The 21,886-nt window shown below is 36.3% G+C and overlaps 2 protein-coding genes across 4 annotated transcripts; one reads left to right on the top strand and one right to left on the bottom strand.

The window, feature by feature from the left end:
* The first annotated feature begins 6,181 nt into the window (after positions 1-6,181).
* Positions 6,182-12,434, top strand: LOC122057120 (probable protein disulfide-isomerase A6). Its single transcript, XM_042619121.1, has 11 exons — positions 6,182-6,482; positions 7,981-8,065; positions 8,193-8,290; positions 8,383-8,438; positions 9,626-9,743; positions 9,895-9,922; positions 10,061-10,152; positions 11,030-11,186; positions 11,271-11,395; positions 11,559-11,658; positions 11,958-12,434. Exons 1-11 carry the CDS (start codon positions 6,331-6,333, stop codon positions 12,024-12,026), a joined length of 1,080 nt encoding a protein of 359 aa, XP_042475055.1. The 5' UTR covers positions 6,182-6,330; the 3' UTR covers positions 12,027-12,434.
* A 1,941-nt stretch (positions 12,435-14,375) lies between these two features.
* Positions 14,376-18,722, bottom strand: LOC122057179. 3 transcript variants are annotated; one of them, XM_042619188.1, is made up of 3 exons: positions 18,494-18,722; positions 17,871-17,968; positions 14,376-15,379 (listed from the first exon to the last, which is right to left on the bottom strand). In XM_042619188.1, exons 1-3 carry the CDS (start codon positions 18,647-18,649, stop codon positions 14,734-14,736), a joined length of 900 nt encoding a protein of 299 aa, XP_042475122.1. In that variant the 5' UTR covers positions 18,650-18,722; the 3' UTR covers positions 14,376-14,733. The 3 variants fall into 3 exon arrangements, with proteins under 3 accessions (XP_042475122.1, XP_042475124.1, XP_042475123.1); XM_042619190.1 differs by lacking the exon at positions 18,494-18,722 and adding an exon at positions 18,277-18,487; XM_042619189.1 differs by lacking the exon at positions 18,494-18,722 and adding an exon at positions 18,293-18,487.
* Between the last annotated feature and the right edge of the window lie 3,164 nt (positions 18,723-21,886).

The raw sequence follows: 21,886 nt of genomic DNA, 5'->3' as shown, positions 1-21,886 counted from the left end.
TTTTTTTTTTTTTTTTTTTTTTAAAGATTGAGAAATCTATTGATTTATACGTGTTGGCCATAGGGTTGGGGAAATTATAATCTTCCGTCAATCATAGACTAGAATTTGACCAGACTGGAACGCTAAATAGATGGGTTCTCTCGAACTAAAGAGTCTGCTGATTAACATGTTGGACTCCCTAGAAACAAAAGAGAGAACATGAGAGAAAGTAAGTCGCAATATGCCTAATATATGAGATTATCGATTATATGGACAATGGAACCAACCGACTAGGTTGCTACAAATAGAAAATTATTTCTTTATTGTCCAATTCAACGACAACGTGCTTCACTCTGAGAAAGATCCCTTTAAGGATATCGACAAAAATAAGCTTCTCAGATTTGGCCAAAAAAGACTTCTTTTCTTGATCTTGAATAACCACCCTACTCCATATTTTCCACTGTAAAAACCCCGCATTACATGACAATTAATTTTCACATATGAGCTTTGAGGAGGGGGCAAGGGGCAAGGGGCAAGGGCAACCTTATTTTGATTGATGCACTTTAGAGGGTCAGCACTTGCATAACATTTTACCCAAGAATTTAAAACTTAGAATTGAATATCGGATGTGTCGAATTAGAATAAGCAAGAGTTTTTTCCAAGAACACTAATATTGGCCCTCATAACTAAAACTCAATAACCTGATCCCAAAAACGCTCGAATTAGTGAGATCAATTATAGCTGATTCCTAATTTAAATAGACCAATTCAACCAATCTGATTTTGATTTTTTAAATTTTGATTTTGTTGGGCTAGGACGCTTGCTCAAAAATCCCCTCCCTAAAATTATATTATACTTAGGAAAAAAAAAATATATATATATATATATATATATGATAGAGTGCAGTTCCAACATACACTACATATTCTAACGTACACTCTTCCATATATTGAACCACAGGATTGACATTTAAATTTTTTTTTTTTTGGTAATTGACACTAATTCACTCTCTCACACACACTCTTCCACTCTCACACACACACACACACACACACATACTTTCTTCATGTGTGTCTCACATGAATGATACCATTCTCGTTCACCTTTAACTTCTAATCACAGTTTTAGTGCACGATATTAAAATGGATGCTAGGCATTTTAAAAAACAACACATAATCAGAATGGGTTTGTATCAAATCTCCCAACTTGAACAGAAATACTCTTACTTTACTTTTAAAAAATCAGTATTTTTATTTTTTTAGCCTTGATTTATATCGTTCAATTGATATGATGTCCATCAGATCCAGATTTTATCAAAACCGATATACAGTATCAGGAGATCCGAAACGGATACTAGAACCATGCCTCCAATCCATGCTCACCCGTGGAGGAGGTGGGAGAGTAAATTCCAAAACCACCCCCTATGGTCTATTGGACCCTACTAGCTAGGCTGCTATACCTACAAAAGTGCCATCGCCTTCAAGTTCGCTTATAGTCTTTTGAAATCCATTTATTTTTGTTAGGAAGGGAAGACAGATCCACAAACGACAAAGTCTTTGGCGCTGACTTGTCTCCATTCTCCAATTCTGGACCCGAGGAAATCCTTAGATTATGTTTGATAGTCAAGAGAAAGAAAAGAAAAAGAAAAAATATAAAAAATATATTAATTTCTTGATTTAAGAAATTCTCATTTTTATGTTGTTCTGACTCAAGAGATTTTTTTTTTTTTTTTAGAATTTAATTTAAAAATTTACATTGAGAATATTTAAAAAAAAAAAATCTTGTCAAAAATACAAAAAAAGGGCATAAAGTGTATGGTGTGTTTCATTTTTTTTTTTTTTAAACAAAAAATGAGAACAAAAAAAAAGCTAGAAACGAGAATTGATGGAACGATAAAAGGTAGTTCCGTCGTTCCAATTTAATTCCAAAAAAAAAAAAGGCATTTTGACATATAAATTGAAAATTTTCATTTTTGACACAAAACACCGTTTCTGGAACAGAAACGTTGCCAAACGCAGCCTTAAACTCAACATTTCATGAGTCTCAGACAATCCTCAACTGTAAACTATGGTTGAATAAAATAAACTATACAATTATACCTTGAAAATATTTCTATAGTGGACATTTTAAAGTTGAGGTTGTGTTTGGTACGATATCTTGAAATGTATTAACGACAAATAATGTATTCTAAGAATGCATATCAAACAAAGCATAAATGTACGGAAAATGATTAAGGTGGCTTTGCTAGATTTCAGAATTTCTAGTTTCCTCATCATGGTTTAAGAACTGGAATCAAATATGGGATCAACCTTCATTGATTCTGAAGTCTGAACTAATGAACCCGGAATCGATAAATGGCCATTCAAAAAAAAGTTCAATTCCGATTCCTCAAACCATGTCCCTTATCCTATGGACTTGTTTTGGGTTTGGAGATTCAGTCTCTTGGGATCCAACTCCAACAAAGTGCTGCAGTCCAACATAAGAGATAGCCCAAGCCTAGCCTTGGCCTGATATGTGCCTAATGTCCCGTCTTTAATGTATCCCAAGTCCAGTCTGTTGATTTAATAATATTGTGAAAGGGCCAGGATGCGTGGGCTTGCACCAGTACGGTGACCAATGGGAGCGGACACATGGTCATCCAAGGGAAGGAATAGGCCAAGATAGTTATTGCATGGTCTGTCGCCTTTTTACAAATTAAATTCTGAGAATAAGATTTCCATCTGGGAGCACTAGTGTAATAAGATTTCTAACTGGGAGCATAGCTTGCACTAGTGCTCCCTTATATCTATCTCTCTCCTCCCTTCTCTTAAAATGACCTCTCTATCCCCTAAAAGGATTCCTTCCTGAGTGTAGTCATTAGGTGTTTCTGCTCATGTAAGCCACACTCCCAGACACGAATGTAGGTTCATTAGTTTCATCTTAGTTGAATGTAGTCATCTAACTGGAATCTAATCGTGACAATTTTTGTAAAAGATATCACAACAGAAAAGATGCCAAGAAAAAACATGGTTAATTATTAATATTATTATAAACGTTGATTTTTCTTTTCATATATAACATGCATGTGTACCAGTACTCTAAGAGTATTGTGCATCTGATGCAGACCTGTTCAACATATGAAGAAATCTAGCCTAAGGCCTAGCATTTAGGTTTAATCCATGATGCAAATAAAGTCATTGATTAATATTTTTTAGTTTTATTATGCAATGTAAAGATTTAATCTCAGCGATAGTAACTAAAGTGGAATCGATGATTGAGATATCGTAGGAGTTTTTAAGGTTAAAACTCTTCACATCCTTAGTAGATTTCCACCTCAACTTTTTTGATTCCTTAATATATGAGTTCAAGTTTGGCATTTTAGCTAGCATTGGAAAGCTACAAAGAAAGCTCACTTGGAAATCACTTATCTTGAAACAAGAATCAATACTTTGAAGCTTACATCAAGACCTTGGACAATAGCATCATCTCAACTTGAGGAGGAATAAACGATTTCAATTTAATAGAAACAAATATTATAAAAACAGATAGTTCACATTTATTTTGTGATTTTCAGAAACTACGGTTCCACTTTTCATTCTTATATAACAACTACTAAGAAAAAAAGGACAAAAACTTCAGTTGCTGGACTGTGGGGAAAGCCCATATCCAGCCCATTTATAAGAATATAGAATATCCATATCCAATTAAAATCTGGTCAATATGCAATGAACGACTCCATTTCTGCATTTTTACAGTTTGATTCTCATAAAATGTGAAAATACCCTTATGATTGAATCCAATGCCCTTGAAGAGCATGCGTCAGGAGGTCATTGGTTCGACTCCTACCACATGGGTTTGTGAGTAAAACCCTATTCGACAGTTCATTATATATATATATATATATATACATGTTTTATATAAAGTATTCCTACCAAAAAACAGAAGTTTTTATATAAAGTATGATATTTATATCTATGACGCCCTTATGAAATAAATAAAATAAATAGTTTTCCTTACGAAGCAATAGACCAATTCCTTTATTTTTTGGAGATAGAACCCAAAATTTCATATGTAAATAAAAGTTAGATGGCTGACCATGGGATTACTCAAAAAAGTAATTAGCAACACTACAAACATTTTCAGGAAATTAGTTTGTTGGTGGATTAATGATTTACTATATTGACAAATACTAATTAATTAAAAGGAAAGCGGTGGGTATGCTGCCCGCATGCCACACGTTAGTGGGCATTCTTTCTCTCCCTTTGAATTGACCTCCTCATCTCCAATATGATGCACATCCTGTGCCCTCATTGGTGCTGCATACCCCATGCTTGCCCCTCCCCATTAACCAAACACAGTCGTCTTTTCCTACAATTTCAGGGGAAAATGTCAAGTGTCACTCAAATATACTTTGTATCATTTATATGTTAGGATAGGGATCTACACGTTATCGGTTTGTATTGATATTTTTCACATCAAACCAATAACAGGGACTGAAAACATAATATTTAATTAGGAGAGAGAAGGAAAGAGAGTCTATGAAAGGGAAGTAAACACCGACAACATGTACTTCTTTCTCCCTAATGTGTTATTTTGCAAACCAACGTAGCATATTATGAGCGTGAAAGGAGATGATTCCTTATTAGTCCCAGTGAAGGAGGCCAATTCCTAAACCATCCAATTCCTAAACTATGATCTAGTCTCGTTTAGTAATGGAATGGTTTGGCTTAGGTTCCTTAATAGTTTTGGGCACTTAAAGCCTCAAACCCTCAAATAAGGCCAAATTGTACAAGTATACCAATAAACGGTATGAAACGAACCCTGATTCTTGAGTCTCGAAATTAAATCTCAATCCTCGATCCTTATAAGTAATAACGATTAACAATATAACACCAGCATTTTCTTGTAATTACGACATTAACTCTTTTATAAGTTAAGAATATTAAGTATTAATTAACCATGAATAAGTAAATGCGTGTGGTGTCACTCGGTCGGATTGGGCCAGTCTCAGTTGGGCTTAGTTGGGCTTGATCGCTTTGAAGCCTTGCACCGTGAACGCCCGTTTAAGTAAATGGGCCTAGCTTTGGGGGTCATGGTACGGTTTATAATCGGGGTCGGTGGGTGTTGGGATTTAATCGGGTTCCTTAAACGGGCCTTAACCGGGCTATGGACCTATTTAAGTCTAAAATGGCTTTAAACGTGTCACCATAAAATTATTTTCTTAAGTGGGTTGAAGGCAAAAAAAATGTGATACAACTATCTAATAAAAAAAAGTGATATGAGATTATGGTTGTTCTAAAAAAAAAAAAAAACCATTACAATTAACAAAACAAAGATTAAATAAATCAAATCATATTAGTAATGGTAAAATAGGAATTTTATGTAGTATTAAAGAGGTCGGGCTGGGTTGGGCTACAATGAGTTGGTTCAAGTCGAGCTTATAATCGTGTCGGTTCGATCGAGCACTTGACAGGCTAGCTACCTGCACCATGAACGCCCGTTTAATAAACGTGTCGAGTTTGGTCAGACCTACCGGTGCGGGCTCAGAATTGATACTCCTATTGATGAACTGATCAGTTCTAGGATAGTTCTCAATCCTGGTCTCAAGTTGATAACCTTAAGCTCCATTTGGTTGGAACTTTGGTTATCATTATCCAATTTAATTATAGAGGAAAAGTTTAGTACACAATTGTGATTGTGATCCAACCATTGGATGAGATGGGGACCATACATTATACACAATTATGCCCGTCTAAAGGTTGAAAACACGACCATGCACAAAAGTTTTTACGAAACATGGTGTTAAAAATATATTGCCATTAAGACCCAAAAGAATAGAAAGTGTTGGTTATCAATTATGACAATACCTAACACATACTCATCATATCGTAAAAACAAGAAAAGGAAAAAAAAGGGTTACATACTTTGCATCAGATTATGAGACGGTAGTAAAAGATTAATGGACGAATAACATAGAAATAAAATAGTAAATAAGCGTTTGATCTGATCTGATCTGATCAAGATAGGATTCGCTGTTCCTATGATCACCGTGTCGTACGAATCAACATCAAACACATATTTCATTCTCCCTCATTACATTACATGAATAAGGAGGGATATATTTAAAAATAAAAAAGACAGATGATGAATTCTAACTTACAGACCAAGTGATCATACGAACGCGTTGAATTCTATTTTACAGACCAAATGATCATACGAACGCGAACAGCTGATCGGTCTCGAATCTGATATCCTAGGACCCAAAAACTTCGTAGCAGCAGCTCGTCGCTGGCCTTTCTTTCTTACTTACATACATATATATATTTACGTCTCTCCTCGCGGAGGAAGTCAGAGAAAAAGAAAGAAAAAAAGATGGCGATCTCTCAGATCTGGGTTACTGTAGGAATACTTGCTCTTCTCTTTGTATCAACATTTGCAGACGATGTAGTCGTCCTTACTGAACAGAACTTCGAGGAGGAGATTGGACAGGAACGAGGGGCTCTTGTCGAATTTTACGCGCCGTGGTATGATTTTTTTTTAAATGATTAATGGTATGAATTTTAGTTACTGATATCATTCACTCAATAAATTTTCATTAAAAAAAAAAAAAACTGGATAATCTTTGTTTGTGCTGTTATTTAATTATAGAATTGTTCAGTTAAACGTTGTTGAGTTGTGGTAGCGTGGGATTTCGATGACTTACATTCGAGATCTGCAAGACTGGAATCGTTAGGGTTTTGTGGTATAATCTGGGTCATGATTTTCCATCTATAGATCTAAGATAGGATTAGTAAGTTTCGATTGAATCAGATGTGTAGCCTGATCGGTCTTGTTTGAAACTTGTAAACATAGGCAGTTCTTTGACTCGAAACAGATAGTTTTAAAGAGTTTCATCATTTTTTTGTGTGTTGAGATATATATTTTTTTCTTTATAATTAATTTTATATCCTCCTACTTTCTCATGTAGTTCTGTTCTCTGTGTTTTTGGATTGTTCAACGATGTTTGAGGTTCTGAATCGAGTTTTCTTTGATTCTCCGCCTGTCGATTATATAAACCTCTCTCATTGGATTTTTTTTTTTTTTTTAATAATATCTTGCTTTGATGCACGAGCACTTGCTATCTAAGGCTTAAGTCTCTGTTTGTATTAGTCTATCTTGCTTTCCGGATGCTTGAGCTGGCTAACGTTTTTACTCTTAAAACAGAGAAAAAAAAACTCTCTCTAGTGTTGATTCAGTTCAATGATTAATCTCTCACTCAATAGTACTGGGTTTGTAATGGCTTTAATTGGATGAAGTCCTGTGTTTAATAGCTTGGAGGATTAGAAACGTGATTATTTCTTTTCAATTGGCTATTTTTGCATTGATTTTAACTTCATTAATCTTACTGGGTAGTGTACCTTTTGTCTTTGTTTCTTTTCCTAAACTATATATAAATGCTGGTTTATTAAGAATATGCGATAAAAGCATTTTGAATTGTTGATTCCTTTTCAGAATTGGCTTATAACCAGTGGTTCATTATCTAATGGGTCTTTCAATTCTCGTACTCCATCCAAGAGTTATCAAATTTGTTCCTAACAGTACACTAACTTACCAAATAACAATGACATTGTTGAGAAAAGATGGTTTTTTCTTGGATGAAATGATACATTTGATTCATGAAACAAGAGAAAGATTTCTCTTTCCCTACTTGGAAAGATTTGCGGCTCTGAAAGGATTAAGTGGAATAGAATTGACTGCCCAATAAGCTGAAAGTGTCGATTCAAATGCCTGTCTATCCAGATCTCATAACAAAGAATCAAGGTGGTCAATATGTGACATATTTATTCTATTTGGACATATCCTCCTCCTCTTTTTAAATAATTTCATGTCTAGCCCTAGTGTAATTGTAATCAAAGTCGTCTTGACAGTAGAAGATTGTATAAAAAAAAGATGATTGAAGCATATGCTCTACTTTGAACTGCTTATCCTTTTCCTTCTATTTTTCTGTTTTTTGCGTTGATATTGATTCCTGTATCCTGACAGGTGTGGGCACTGTAAGAAGCTTGCTCCAGAGTACGAGAAACTTGGTGCAAGCTTTAAGAAATCCAAATCTGTTTTGATTGGAAAGGTCAGCATTAATTCTTGTAACTAATATTCGGTTATTGTTTCCATCTTGGTCTGTTAATACATGCAAACAGTAGTAGAGAAATATATTGAGATGTTCTAAATTTGATTCCATTTTACTATCCGCTTAGGTGGATTGTGACGAGCATAAGAATCTGTGCAGCAAATATGGGGTTACTGGATATCCTACAATTCAATGGTTTCCCAAAGGTTCCTTGGAACCAAAAAAGTGAGGAAAATCTCCTTGGCACTTATTCCTTGACTTTATCCCCACTAGTTATGCCTTCAGTTACGTGATAGTTGAATGTATATTGTGGGTAGGTATGAAGGACCACGTACTGCTGAATCCCTTGCTGAATTTGCAAATAATGAAGGAGGTAATACAACCTTGAATTTTTACTCGATATGCCTGAGGTAGAGGTTTTTTTAACTTATCAAGGAATGACTTTTGTGGTTGCTAGTTTTGAGCCATGCATCTCCGCAAATTACCACTATTTTTTCTTGGGAGGGGGAGGGGTGGGGAAGGCGTGGGGGAATGTAACTTTGGATGTATTGATTATAGAGTATTGACATTTCATCACTTTTTCGCACTGCTGATATTTCGATCGATTCAGACAGGCCTAAAACACAGTCATATTGTTTTCAAATTGCAGTTAGAAACTTCCTGATATTCAGTTCTAATTTTGAAGAGGGCAATAGGTGTAAGCTTTTACCTTGTTGGAATGTTTATTTAAATGTCTTGTATGACATGATGGCGTCGGCAATTGCCAATGTTTGCTTTTTCTATTTGACCTAGTAGTTGCCCCTACACCTTACAACATGGTTCTCGGGATGTAAAATATCCTTCTGTTCCCCATTTTATTGGGAACCCCTTGCTTGAAATCTCTATTTGTTCACTTCTATGCTTGGGGTTTTATTTCTTGGAGCCTTTAGAAAAATTTTCTTGTCAACATATTCATGTTTATTTCTTGGAGCCTTCAAAACTTTTCTTGTGATTTGTATTTGTTAAGTTTGCCTCGAATTCTTGACCCGTTTTGAAGATTGACCCGCTCCGACATATTCTGGTGGCGACCCAAATGGGAATTCTTCTGAGATTTGTGATGGAAGAAGAGGGGTTGGGCCGATATGTATGGGGTGCGGGGGCGGTATGGTTCGACCGGGTCGACCCGCCACTTGGAGTATATATAATGTACTGTTGTCTTGTTGAGAAAATCATTGTATTTTGGGGGTTTATCGAGCTAGGGTTTCAGGGCAAGTTTTCTCACCGCCACTTAGGTGTAATCTCTCTTTTGCATAGTGAAACATCTTCTTCTTCGCCCGAGGACGTAGCACATCACACTGGTGTGTGAACTTCGTTAAATCTCTGTGTCGTGTGGATCTTTTGTCTATTTATTTTCGTATTTCTTGGTGTTTGATCTAATAGTATCTTATCATACATTTTTCTTCTCGTGCGTTGCATTATCTTCTGGCATTGGCTTGCATTACCAAACAAACACACTTTAAACATCATTGCATGAATTAAAATGATGGAGAGACCATTTATATAGCTTGTAATTATCCACAGGGACCAACGTGAAGATAGCTGCAACCCCATCAAATGTGGTGGTGCTAACAGCAGATAATTTTGATGAGGTTGTTTTGGATGAAAGCAAGGATGTTCTGGTTGAGTTTTATGCTCCATGGTAAGAATGCATGTTCAGTTGTCTCTCTATTTTTGATATCATGGACATTGATTTTCAAATAAAACTTATTGTTAATTACCATATCCTGTAACTAGAATGGATAATTTTTGTACTCTTTGTTGTAATGTACTTTCTTTTTTGTCTTCTGCAGGTGTGGCCATTGCAAAAATCTTGCTCCTGTAAGTCTAGAATAGTTACTAAAATATTGTCTCTAGAAGGATTTTGTCTCTTAATCGGAGTATTCTATTACAAAAGCCCCTCCAAAACAAAAAGAAATGTTTTATACTAACAATTTTATGGTTTTGATTGTTTTGTAGATCTATGAAAAGGTGGCAACCGCATTTAAAATGGAGGACGACGTAGTAATTGCAAATCTGGATGCTGACAAATACAAGGATCTGGGTGAAAAGTAAGTCCATAAATATTTAGGAGCTCTTTCTGTGTAGAAATACATTTTGAACATGGATTTAAGCGAGAAGACAATTATTTAGAGAAAACTAAAGACATACGAAGAGGCAAATTTACTACATTGGTTTTGTAACATATGAAAATTGCATTAGTTTTTAACAACCCCCCCACAAAAAAAAAAAAAAAAAAAAAGATATATTATTAATTCTTAGTGATTATGAACAAATATGCTGAGCAGTATGATATGCATTTATATTATATATCTCCACACCCCCCCCCCCCATTAAAAATTAAATTCATTAGCTTAATTACATATGTTATGTGTTCACTCAAGAGGGCTCCAAAAGGCATTTGTAAAGGAGAAGATTGTTTATGGGGAAGAACGAATATGGATTTGAATTTATATCTGTTAAAATTCTATAGGATGTTGTGAGTTCTGATAATCCTGTGATATACAAGGTTAATCTGTATGGATTTGGAAATGTACCCCCGCATTTTATCCCCTTTGTTCTAAGTTATGCAGTACTGTGATATAGTGTCCTCACTATTGCAAGGAGGATGCTTCTTTTGTGCAGTGGTAGATTGGGTTGAAATGTTGTTTGCCATGACATGTAGTGATGAATATATAGCATGGTGTTGATCGTATGGTGAAGTATCATCAGAGGACTTTTTGTGTCATGAACAGTGCATGTAAAACTGGAATAATCTCACACTATTTTGGCCAAAAGCAGTTAATTTCCCCTTTTATATATCGTATTCTATCATTGAGATGCTTATCTCGGTATACCATGGGTGCACTGTGACTTTTGATACTTTTTTCTTAACCATTCAAACATTACGGGATATGTACTGTTCCTGATGTACAAACTGTCATTCAGGTATGGTGTTAGTGGCTATCCTACATTAAAATTCTTCCCAAAAAGCAACAAAGCTGGTGAGGACTATGATGGTGGCCGAGATGTAGATGACTTTGCGAGTTTCATCAATGAGAAGTGTGGCACTAGCCGAGATGGAAAAGGGCAGCTCACTTCAAAAGTTTGTTACTTGTGATCCAGAAGCTTTCAAATGCTATTGGTGATTCTCTGTTCTAAGGGTTTGATAACTTTTTGTGCTTGTCAGGCGGGTATTATCACAGATCTTGATGCGTTAGTGAAGGAATTTATAAGTACTGGCGATGGTGAGAAGAAAGCACTCTTCTCTAAGTTGGAAGAGGAGGTTGAGAAGCTCAAGGGTTCAACAGCAAGGTAATATAAATTTCAGTAGTGTGAATCTGTACTCCATATTCTGATGTGTCTTATGGTGAAAATTGAGTATAATTGATGGATGACACTTTGTTATGGTGCTAAAAATAATTATAATTTGTGGGTCTTGCGTTTCTGAAATACGATCTCTTATGAATTTGAACAGGCATGGTAAGATTTACTTGAAAGCTGCCAAGAGCTGTTTGGAAAAAGGTTCTGGTTATGCGAAGAATGAAATAGAACGGCTACAGCGTATACTTGATAAGGTAAAATCACTCATCTTAATGTCATTTCCCTGCCTCCCACCCGGTTTTGGAGGGGGGGGGGGGAAGAATCTATCTAAAACCAGGAATTGCCAGGGGGCTTGGTGAATCGTGGCATCCAACCTCCTCTTTTGGTGGTTTGGGTCTGGTGTTTCACCTAATGTGTTTGGTGTAGTATTGAACTCATCCCGTTGCAACCGTATTTTTTTCTATTGTAATATTTAGAAAATTCTCGACTGATTTATCAGTGATCATTCTTATTTCTTTGTCTGTTCTTTTTTGTTTTTTGGGTGGATGTACAGTCGTCAATCAGCCCAGCCAAGATTGATGAGTTCACACTGAGGAAGAACATCTTATCTACATTTGTTTAATCAGAGCTCGATGCTGACCTATATCTCTCTTGGGTTGTGGTGTTTCCATTTCTTAGGGCTTGTTCCCTCAAGTTCATTAAGCTGGAGAAACAAATCAAACAATAGCCTGATATTTACATGAGCTTCCGTTTGCTGCATGGGAGGCCTCAAAATTTAAAAGAGTATATTCTTGAGCCGTGGAATAGAGTGCAGAACAATTTTGGGGTTACGCTAGTAATTATTTCTGATTGACAGTAATGTCTTTAAATTTAGATATTACATTTTCCACTCTAGCATTTTTATTTTGCACCGCTCGTTATTGTTGTAACTTTGCATAGCTAAAAGCCTAAAAGTGTTTAAGAAATTTGAAGTGTACCTCCATTAGAGGTAAATGACGTTAACATGGTTAAATGGAACTTTTTCTAATCATTATCGCTGTGTAACTAATTAAAACATTTTAAATTTGGGTTGCATTTAAAAAGGGAATTAAGATTAAATTGAAAAAGTAAAATTACTAAATGGAATGTAGATGGTTAGCTGGTTGCATGACCATTGAGTTAGAGTTGGGACCAACCAGGGAAAATACATAGGCATCTAATAGGGCGCATTGAAGAGCAAATCAATAAAGTGTGATGGAACACATTTAAAACTTGGGAGAGGTTCTTTGAGCAACCAGGCATAGGTGAGCGCATCAATGCAACTCATCAGTAAGGTGTGATGCACCACACTTCAAATTGGAAGAGGGTTCTCTGAGCAAGTAGGCAGAGGGTTTTCTAAGCAAGTGGGCATAGAAGAGCACACACTTCAAAATGGGGAGAGGGTTCTTTGAGCAAGTGGGCATAGAAGAGCACGTCAATAAGGTGTGATGGAACACATTTAATAATTTGGAGAGAGTTCTTTGAGCAAGTAGAACAAATTTAATAATTTGGAGTTCTTTGAGCAAGTGGTATAAAGGAGAACATCAATAAGGTCTGAGGGAGAAAGAGATATATATATATATATATATATATGTTTCTGATACAAGCTTTAGTTTCCTTTTTATACAAGCTTTAGTTTCCTTTTTACTCAAAAATATCTGATTCCAAATTAAAATTAATTTAAGCATCGCCATTATTATCATAAAGCTTAATACCCTGATTTAGAGTTAATTATACAATCATATTACATGATGATTACAAAATTATTTCCACTGGTTTGGGTTGAACCTGGAACACACTTACTTTCATTCCCTTCGTTTTCCCATGCAACTAGAACAGAGCCTTGGGAAATTTAAAAGATGTTAAAATGGTAAAAAGGTCAAAAGGTAAAAGGCAAATGGTTTTTTCATACACTAACACAATCAGCACTTCATTTGTTGCATAGAAATACTCATTTCTTGTACCTTTAACCAATGGTTGACTGTGTTTCACATCTCACATCTGTGTGTATGAAATCCGTGGGAGAGGGAGCAAGTGTGTTGCAGGTTGAACTCAAACCAGTGGGGCAGGGGCAGCTAGAAAATCTTCTTGCTATGATGTCTCCATAAGATGTTGACTGTCGAGAAAACTGCTAGTAGTTTAGGGGGAAGGAGGAAATTTGTTTAGAGCATTTTGATCTTGTACTGCCTTCTGCCTCAGGTTGATCATTTGTAATCAGTTTCCAAGCCAAAGAACAATGGAGAAAAGTATCAGAACAAAAGAAAACCCAAACCCTATTATACGCCAGTTCAAGTTATATTTAATGGCTATGAATACCGTGTCTGAACTATAGTTCTGAAAAAACTAAGGGGAGATTGCAGAAAATTTTTGAAACTTGCCTCTGTGGCAAGATCTCAAGCTTAATAATTGAATTAAAAACTCCACAAAACTCTCTTTTTCTTCTTTCAATTTCTAGGGTTTCAAACCAGATTCCAAGCGGTTCTCATTCAGGGAACCGATCTTTGAGTGGTGCTCAAACTTTTGACTCTATAGAATGAATGCCTGAATTGGCTCCAAGAATTGATATCCAGATGAGACTTCGCACTAAGAACCCCACTTTTCGTTAACATGTTCTGATTTTAATTAAAATGGGCTTTGCTTTTACATGGATGATGGGAGCAAACCATTCCAAATCTAAAGATGATTCAAGAATGGATTTCACCTACATGACCAATTCAGGTGAAATAATAATATATACCAATAATTGCATTTGCATATACAGGAGTAAGAGCTGAGAATTTCAAGCATGAGCCACAAATGACCTCAGATAACCAAATAGTGCAAGCCTGATGAGATGTGGAAATGATTCAGGCCTTCAGGGTGACACCCATTTGACTCTTCCAAACCCCTCCTCTCCCCATTCTCACATAAGAAAAATTAAAAAAAAGAAAGTGGTATGGCCAGTGGTCCTATATCACACATAACCATCCATGTTTCCTGTGTAGCATGTCATGGAGCATGCAAAAACGATTGTCAAGTAACACAACTGAGCAAGATAATACGCCAATAAATTTTTGAATGGCTTACATAGATTTATGATGTCACGATGCAAGAACTTGTCCGGATTGCCTCACCACCAAGGCTGAAACAAATATAACACTAGAGTTGCAAGAACTTTATCAAATGAATCATCATCAGCAGTGGTAAGAAACTCTCGGTTGTTTACTGCATACTGGAATCATGCCAACTCCTCAGAACAATAACCCACATCATCTTTTGGTTACAGAAGCAATAGCTCAGTAAGAAATTCTCATAAAATTTATCATTCACACCTAGCAAGATCTAGAAGGCATAACAGTTGGTCTCCCCAACCCATTTCCTTCAAACTCCTCTTCTCCAGATTCCTCTCCTTTCACATCCAAATTCAATACCCTGCAAGACTTTTCTGGTCTGATTTTGGACTCTGAGATGCCCAATGAACACTCATCAATAAATAAATTTGAAACCTGTGCACTCTGATATTCCCTCCCATCGACTAAGGACTTTACACATGAGCATGGCCGCTCTTCAACTTCTATACTCTGCATTGACTCTTGCCCAGGACAAAATGGCAGCTCAAAGGCTGATGAGCTTGAAGGCTGTGCTCTCATTTGAACAGAGCGTAAGAGTGCGGCCCTCCTCAAATCAGCAGAGTGACATATATCGCTGGGTGACGAAGGAAATCGACCTTCAGAGTCTGAACCCCGCTGGCGAGGTTGGGAGCATGCCACAGCAGCAAGTGAACAGCCAGGTGAAGAGTATGAATAGGTGGGTGTTGCTGAAGAAAATCCGCTTAGTGGTCTTTGATATCTGTGAGGCGAAACTGGACTGGTAGGTATGCTGTCAGGTTGCAGTGTTGAAGTGATTAGAGTCGTCTCACAGTATCGGGATTCCTCCGAGTCTTCTGACATTGGTGAATACTGCAAGGATAGCTCATCCCTGAAATTACAACAGCCAGAAAGAAAAAAAGAAAATGAAGAAAGGAACTATTTTTTACATGAAAAGCTTGAAGATTCAACAAGAGAAACAGAAAATAATGTTCAGTCAGTTAGGCAGGCAAAAGTCGAACATAGAGCAAACATGCTATGCAGATTTGTCCCAAAGAGTTAAAATCCTTCGCCATGACTGAAAATCTTTCACCATCACCAGAAGCCATAACACAAGTAGTAACATAACACCAGTAGTATCTCACATCTCTCCAAATAAATTATTAGCCAAGACATTTCTAATGATTATCCACCTCACTGGATTAGTTATATTAGAACGATACTCCCTCCCTATAGGGCAACCATCAATATGAAGGGGGCATTTTTTAATTATGAAAAGCTGTCCTAGTTGAAAAAGAAGACCACATTATGCTAGGGTGTAGGGTTTAGAGTAACTTTACTTGCAAAACCATACTATCAGATCCCATCTGTTTCATGCATCTATACGACTTACTAACCAACTCAAAATGTTCACACACTGAAACTTGCGTTCTCCAACGTGGTCTAACAACCAAAATCTGTGAGGTCAATAAATACCACGATGACCTAAAGATTGTTTTCTGTAACTTATATTCTTCTAACTGCTGTTATCCCCAATGGAATCAGAATTCAGTTGTAGCCAACAAATTCTTAAACTAAATGGCACAGCACCTCCATTGCGAGTTATGGAAAAGATTGTAGATATCCAATTTCTTTCATGAACCCTATGCAACTTCTTGATAGTTTAGTTGTTACCATGGACATCGTCATTAAAACAAAACCTAAAATACTTGTGAATCACTCTCTGTCTCTAGCCACTGGTAATGGACAAATATCTTCTGAAGCCAGCCACTAAATGGAAGCTAATAGATTGTGATGCATTATTTAGGACCAAGGACAGTCTATATTGATTTTAAAAAGGTGCATATTTACCGCTGGTGAGGTCCCAATGGTAGGCCTACATAAATCTGAAGGTGACTTGGCTCAGTTGACTGAGTATCCGGTCATTGATACTGATCTTTTTTCATGTTCTTATTCAGCGTCTGTGGGTGGTTTCCTTCCTTTTTATTTTTGGGCCTGCGGGGGGAGGGGTTGGTTGGGAGGATATCTGGCAGGTTGAGCTTAGAGCAACTCTAACAGGATCATTTTTGGCTTCAAGTTTACATTTGAATCTGTCGGATTTGATTGTGAGTTTGAACTACTCATCATCAGGCATGGATGCTACATATGCCATGCGACCAAGAGGCCAGTGGTCTCTCAATGTCCTACAGTTTCTTAGAGTTTTAAGAGATACATAAAATTATAAAGTTCTGACGGCCCACCAGTACTTATCCTTGGGATCTATCAGGTCACGTAATAGGTTCCCTTCATATACCTTCAGTTGGTAGCATGCTGCCTCTTGCTTAAAGTTGGCATCAGATGCACGGTTATGAAGCACCAATGAGTTCATCTCCATTACTCTATGCAGTGTTTGATCATAAAAGAAACAAATCGACATTAGCACTTCCACGTCAGGGTCCAGAAACCATAGGCTCCACTTACCTAATGTACATACACTTGTCAATAGCCTCCCTACTAATTCACTGGGGAAGCAAAGATGTCTAGGGAAGTAGATCCAATCACCAAAATGAGCATTAAAACAGTGCTATCCTCAAACCACAAACCATCAATTGGACCCTTGAGAATCCAAAAGGCCTGGCTATAGATTGAACCAGGTGGGGATAATGCATGTCTGTTATCTTCCCAGACCATGACCAATAGGAATTATTACAAGTCATCTAAAGGGATGGGAAATTTTAAGTCCATCATCCAAATAGAGCAGGACAGAAAGGAACATGCGATAGCTGATAGTTCATGTGCCTTCTTTACTTCTGCTATTGATTCTAAGTACCTTCACATCAGTTAATAAAACACCTTCACATAAAGCAAAACCATGCTCTAGGAACCAGTACAAAACCTCTAAATATTTTTCACATACTCCCAACTGGATTTCTTATCAGAAAGGCTAAAGTTCATAGTAACACAAGTAATAAGAAAGTACAATGGATTTCCCTCAAAACCTCTTTCAAAAGGGAACTTGAAACAGAAGACATTTCAATTTTTTTTTCTTGGAATTTAGAAGGACTCCAACATAAAACAATCTATTTTTGGTAACTGAAATTATCATTTGCTTGTCTAGAGATTGCTTCTGTGATGGGCACATTTTAAATGATGAACCTGTGAAAGGGTTCAGATGGTAGCAAAACAAAAGGGAAGGTTATTTATATGTACATATGTACTAGTAGTATTCAAACCCCAAAAACCAAGCAGAGAAACCAAGTCACTTGGTAGCTTGAACTAAAAGCCAGATTCTCAAAATTCAAGTAATTCAGTCCCAGTACCTCATAAACGTCGCATAGAAAATTTAACAGCAAAAAAGGAGGCACCATAAAAGGCTGAAGTGCATTTAAAAGATATATATATACCTGGGGTAACACATGCTTTCAGACCTGGCCGGTGATTCCATGAGAGTTTCAGAGAGGGAGTCTCCAACCGTTAATCCATTCAAACTGGATGCCATTATCTGCAATAAGGCAGCAAAAAACTCACTGTCACTTAAGAAACTAAATAATCCTTAATAATCTAAACATTAGCTCAAGTAAGCCTTACCCCAACCAAATGGGGTAGGCAGGACTACTAGAGTCCTGGTTTAGGTCATGCCATTCAACTTTCGAAATCATAGACCAGTACAAATCCCCATCAAAATTAAAATCAAAATCATCAAAGCCCCAAAATTACAGAAGCTCATAATCAGTCCTTTCGTTATTTGTTTCACCTTATCTTGGGAGGAAGGGGACTGGGGTGGTAATTGGAAATCGAAAAAATTTGTACCTATAAGAATCATCACCTGAAGATTTCAAAAAGATGAAATAACCCCAGAAATAAAATACCCAGCTCAAATTGTGAAGCAATTCTATCAGAATCCGTGGAGCGGAAAACAAAAATGACAATAGCCCACAAAATGCATCATTCGAAATTGGAAAGTTGCAGCCACTGGAACAGGAACAAAAATCCTAATCCGAAGAGAGGGGTTGAGAGAGAGAGGAACCTCGCTGAGGTATCTCTTGTGCGAGTGTAGATTATCCAGATAAACTTCATCCTCAGGATCTCTATTTCGTTTTCCGGACGGAGATGAAGTGGATTCCGAACCCATTTCTCCGGTTGGAAAACGAAAAAGTTCAAATGGAACCAGATATAAATCCATTGATGTTGCATATAGTTGAAGTAGTTATCATTAAGTTGGATTAGTTAGCTTCCACCCAAAAAAAAAAAGTTGGATTAGTTATGTTATAATATTTAAGAGAAGATAGGAGGATACAAGGTCTTATGAGCAAATCTCTTATTTTATTTATGCCTCTTGGATAACCAGTATTTATTCAAATCGAAATGGAATCGATGTATACATCAAAATCGTGAAACTGTTTAATAAATGATTCCGTTTTAATTTTAAAAGATAAAATTGTTTAATAAATAATTTATATTTAATTTGAACCATTTAAACTGCAGTCTTGGTGCCTCAATGTTTTTTTCCAAGATCCACTTTCTGAATGTCACATTCAAACAATCTGTGATTTTTTTTGGCAACCATCACAAATAAAGGAGAGAGGTGATTTTTCAAAGCATTACTCATAACCCTCCCAAAATTTTGACATCCTCATGGATTTTCATGAAATTTTTTGTATGATTTTTCTAAAAATAATCGTTCAAATTTAAATTAAATAACTATTTCTGCATTTTTAAATGTGACTATGAGAGTAATTTTATATTAAATAATTATTTACGACTATTTTTATAAGAATAGATTTTTGGGTGCGGCTTAGTCCAATGGTAAGCTACGAATGTTGCAACTTAGTGGTCAATCGGTCGAAACAGCCTCTGAACATTCTTAGGGTAAGGTTGTGTAGTTCTTGCCACCCAAATCTTGCACATGCCGTAGCCTCATGTATTAGGTATGCATTTTTTATTAAACTATTGAAAAACCATATAGCCGTTTAATAAATGATTCGATTTTGAATTCATTATATAAGATTGTTTAATACACGGTATGGTTTTTATTTCTACCTTTGATACCATGAACCAAATTGTACCATTTATCCAAAAGTGCACCATTTAACTCCTTTACTTGAACATGACTTACAAAGCCGTTCTTATACAGCCCTGGTATACACCATGTGGTAAATTGGATGGGGTATTAATATAATTTTTATAAACATCTTACTTGGATGTCAATGTTTTATTTCAAACAATATTCTAGATTTTCTATCTGTGATGATGGTAGGAGATCCCCAGAGTAATCTAGTAAAATATCAAACAACAACATGGATATGAACACTACCACTCCAAGAAAAAGGATATTCTTATATTTTATCAAATTATTTTTCACAATTTGGACCTAGTAAATGGCCTCGACAATTCAAGAGGGAAACAATAGGTGAAAGAAAAGGAATATTCCAGTGAAACTACTAATAAGTCCTTGACATTTGAGATGCTATCCAGATGCTATCCGATAGAGCAAAAGTAGAAGAATGGCAGAAGCAAAACTTCGAGTGATGTACTATGAATTACTAAGAGCAAAAGAGCCTCAATGAGAAGAATTTTTGGAAGTTGGAATGATTTAATATGGAATGCTCAAGATCAATCTACATTCCAATTCCAATAATTAGTTATACCTCTATCATGGTTTTCGAATGGTGGCGTCTTTTTTTCTTTGCAAATGGCAATACTAAAGGTAGAGATTTAAAGTTCTACATTGTGAAACGACTAGGGTCAATAGTTCATCATTTAAGCCACATCATTTAGCAACTAACAAATCTTTAACACAACAAGTGCTCTCCAAACCAAGCTAGATAGTTTCCTATCACTGGGCACACCAACCAACCTGGACTTGGATTTTTATTATTCCTACTTGATATCAAAACAATAAGGATTGTTTCCAGCCATGAGTTCCCATTTGACATAAACGCTCTTGGGTGGGGTGGGGTGGGCCATCATTTGCCAGGTATTTGAATGCGTGTCGTACCACATGGTCTGTGCCCTAGATTGATCATAGACCAAACATTGATCGTAGATCACCGTTGCACGTTAATGATCAATTCTCTCCTTGTGGTTGGCCCGATCGTGCGTGGTATGTTCGCAATTTGTCAAATGGAAAGCATCATGGAATTTCTTGATTACAAAATATAGATTTTGTTATTTATTGCACAATTGTCATCATTGAATTTTTTGATTGTATTCTATTTCATTTCTTGATTATAAAATGTCAATTTATTGATTGTTGCATTCGATTAGAAAGTCTTGCTTATGGTGAACATGCAAGTAAACTAGAGGAATATTGTACATAGAAATAATGTTTGCTTCCTTCCACATGTGATGAGAGAAAAGGGTGATTAAGGCCAATCCAACTTATGTCTACGTCTCTATGGTAGTATTTACTACTCCCATTGGTGTACATTGTAGTCGTTCATGAAAACCCAGACATTAATCATGTACATTCTTATGTTAGGGTTCCACAAAAAAATAATAATCCCACATAAAATTTTAGTACTATATCAAGACTTATAGCTACTTGAGCACCCTCTCCTTAACAACAAGTTTCAATACTTAGACGCCCACTCCTAAGCAGTGAAATTTTAGGACATGTCGATTTGATAATGACCTCGGTTACTCTTTGTGAAGAGGGAGATTATTAGGATTCCACATGAAAGGCACAAGTAATATTTCCAAGTTAGAAAATGAACTAGGAGGGATGTTTCTATTGCAATGCAGTAAGGTCATGTAGGTTGCCTGACTTTTTTCTTGGAAGATGTAGAATATGTTCGGTTTAATCAATGCCTTCACTTAAAAAAAAATAAAAATAAAAATAAAAAATAAAAAAATCTTTAGAATTGTTTATGTGAAAGTTCTCTCAACAACAATTGAGAGAGGGGAATCCATCAATGAGATGCACCAAAATAGTATCGTAAATAAGAGGTTGCGAGGTCATTTCATGCAAGAGATAATGAAGTGCTAACATATACTTATCCAATGGTCCAGATAACCTTTCAACATTATTTATACACAGAAGAAAGACACTACCCTCTAGTGTGTGTTACACTAAGAAACAGCGGCTGCTAAAAGACCGTGCTACCCCACAGTGAAAATGCTCATGTACACCTTCCCATTCCATATAGAAAGTGATTCCAAGAGCCTCCATCCTACCGCCCTTCAATTGGTTGAGCCACTAGCTCACGAAAGCTAACAATGTACCCAACCCTATTCCATATAATATATACATGGTAAAACAAACTGAACTGGAACTGACAAGAGAAAACCAAAACCAAACAAAACCAAGCATTCCCTTATTGGGCAATTTTCAAGTTGGTCCAATCCAACAAAAACCATACCGAACCAACCATTTGACACCCCCATTTGGCCATTTATCAGAATTTGGATCTCCATCCAG

The sequence above is a fragment of the Macadamia integrifolia genome, chromosome 12 (genome assembly GCF_013358625.1).
Source record: "Macadamia integrifolia cultivar HAES 741 chromosome 12, SCU_Mint_v3, whole genome shotgun sequence".
Taxonomy (NCBI): domain Eukaryota; kingdom Viridiplantae; phylum Streptophyta; class Magnoliopsida; order Proteales; family Proteaceae; genus Macadamia; species Macadamia integrifolia.
The sequence above is the reverse complement of the archived record's forward strand: the minus strand, read 5'-3'. Positions and strand labels throughout refer to the sequence as shown.

Excerpts from the sequence above, each read along its gene's own strand:
- LOC122057179 (XM_042619188.1), bottom strand. The coding sequence starts at position 18,649 with ATGGATTTATATCTGGTTCCATTTGAACTTTTTCGTTTTCCAACCGGA. Across the intron at positions 17,969-18,493 it reads ACAAGAGATACCTCAGCGAG|ATAATGGCATCCAGTTTGAA; the intron begins GTTCCTCTCTCT and ends GCCTTATTGCAG. Across the intron at positions 15,380-17,870 it reads GAAAGCATGTGTTACCCCAG|GGATGAGCTATCCTTGCAGT; the intron begins GTATATATATAT and ends TTGTAATTTCAG.
- LOC122057120 (XM_042619121.1), top strand. The coding sequence starts at position 6,331 with ATGGCGATCTCTCAGATCTGGGTTACTGTAGGAATACTTGCTCTTCTC. Across the intron at positions 8,439-9,625 it reads ATTTGCAAATAATGAAGGAG|GGACCAACGTGAAGATAGCT; the intron begins GTAATACAACCT and ends AATTATCCACAG. Across the intron at positions 10,153-11,029 it reads TACAAGGATCTGGGTGAAAA|GTATGGTGTTAGTGGCTATC; the intron begins GTAAGTCCATAA and ends ACTGTCATTCAG.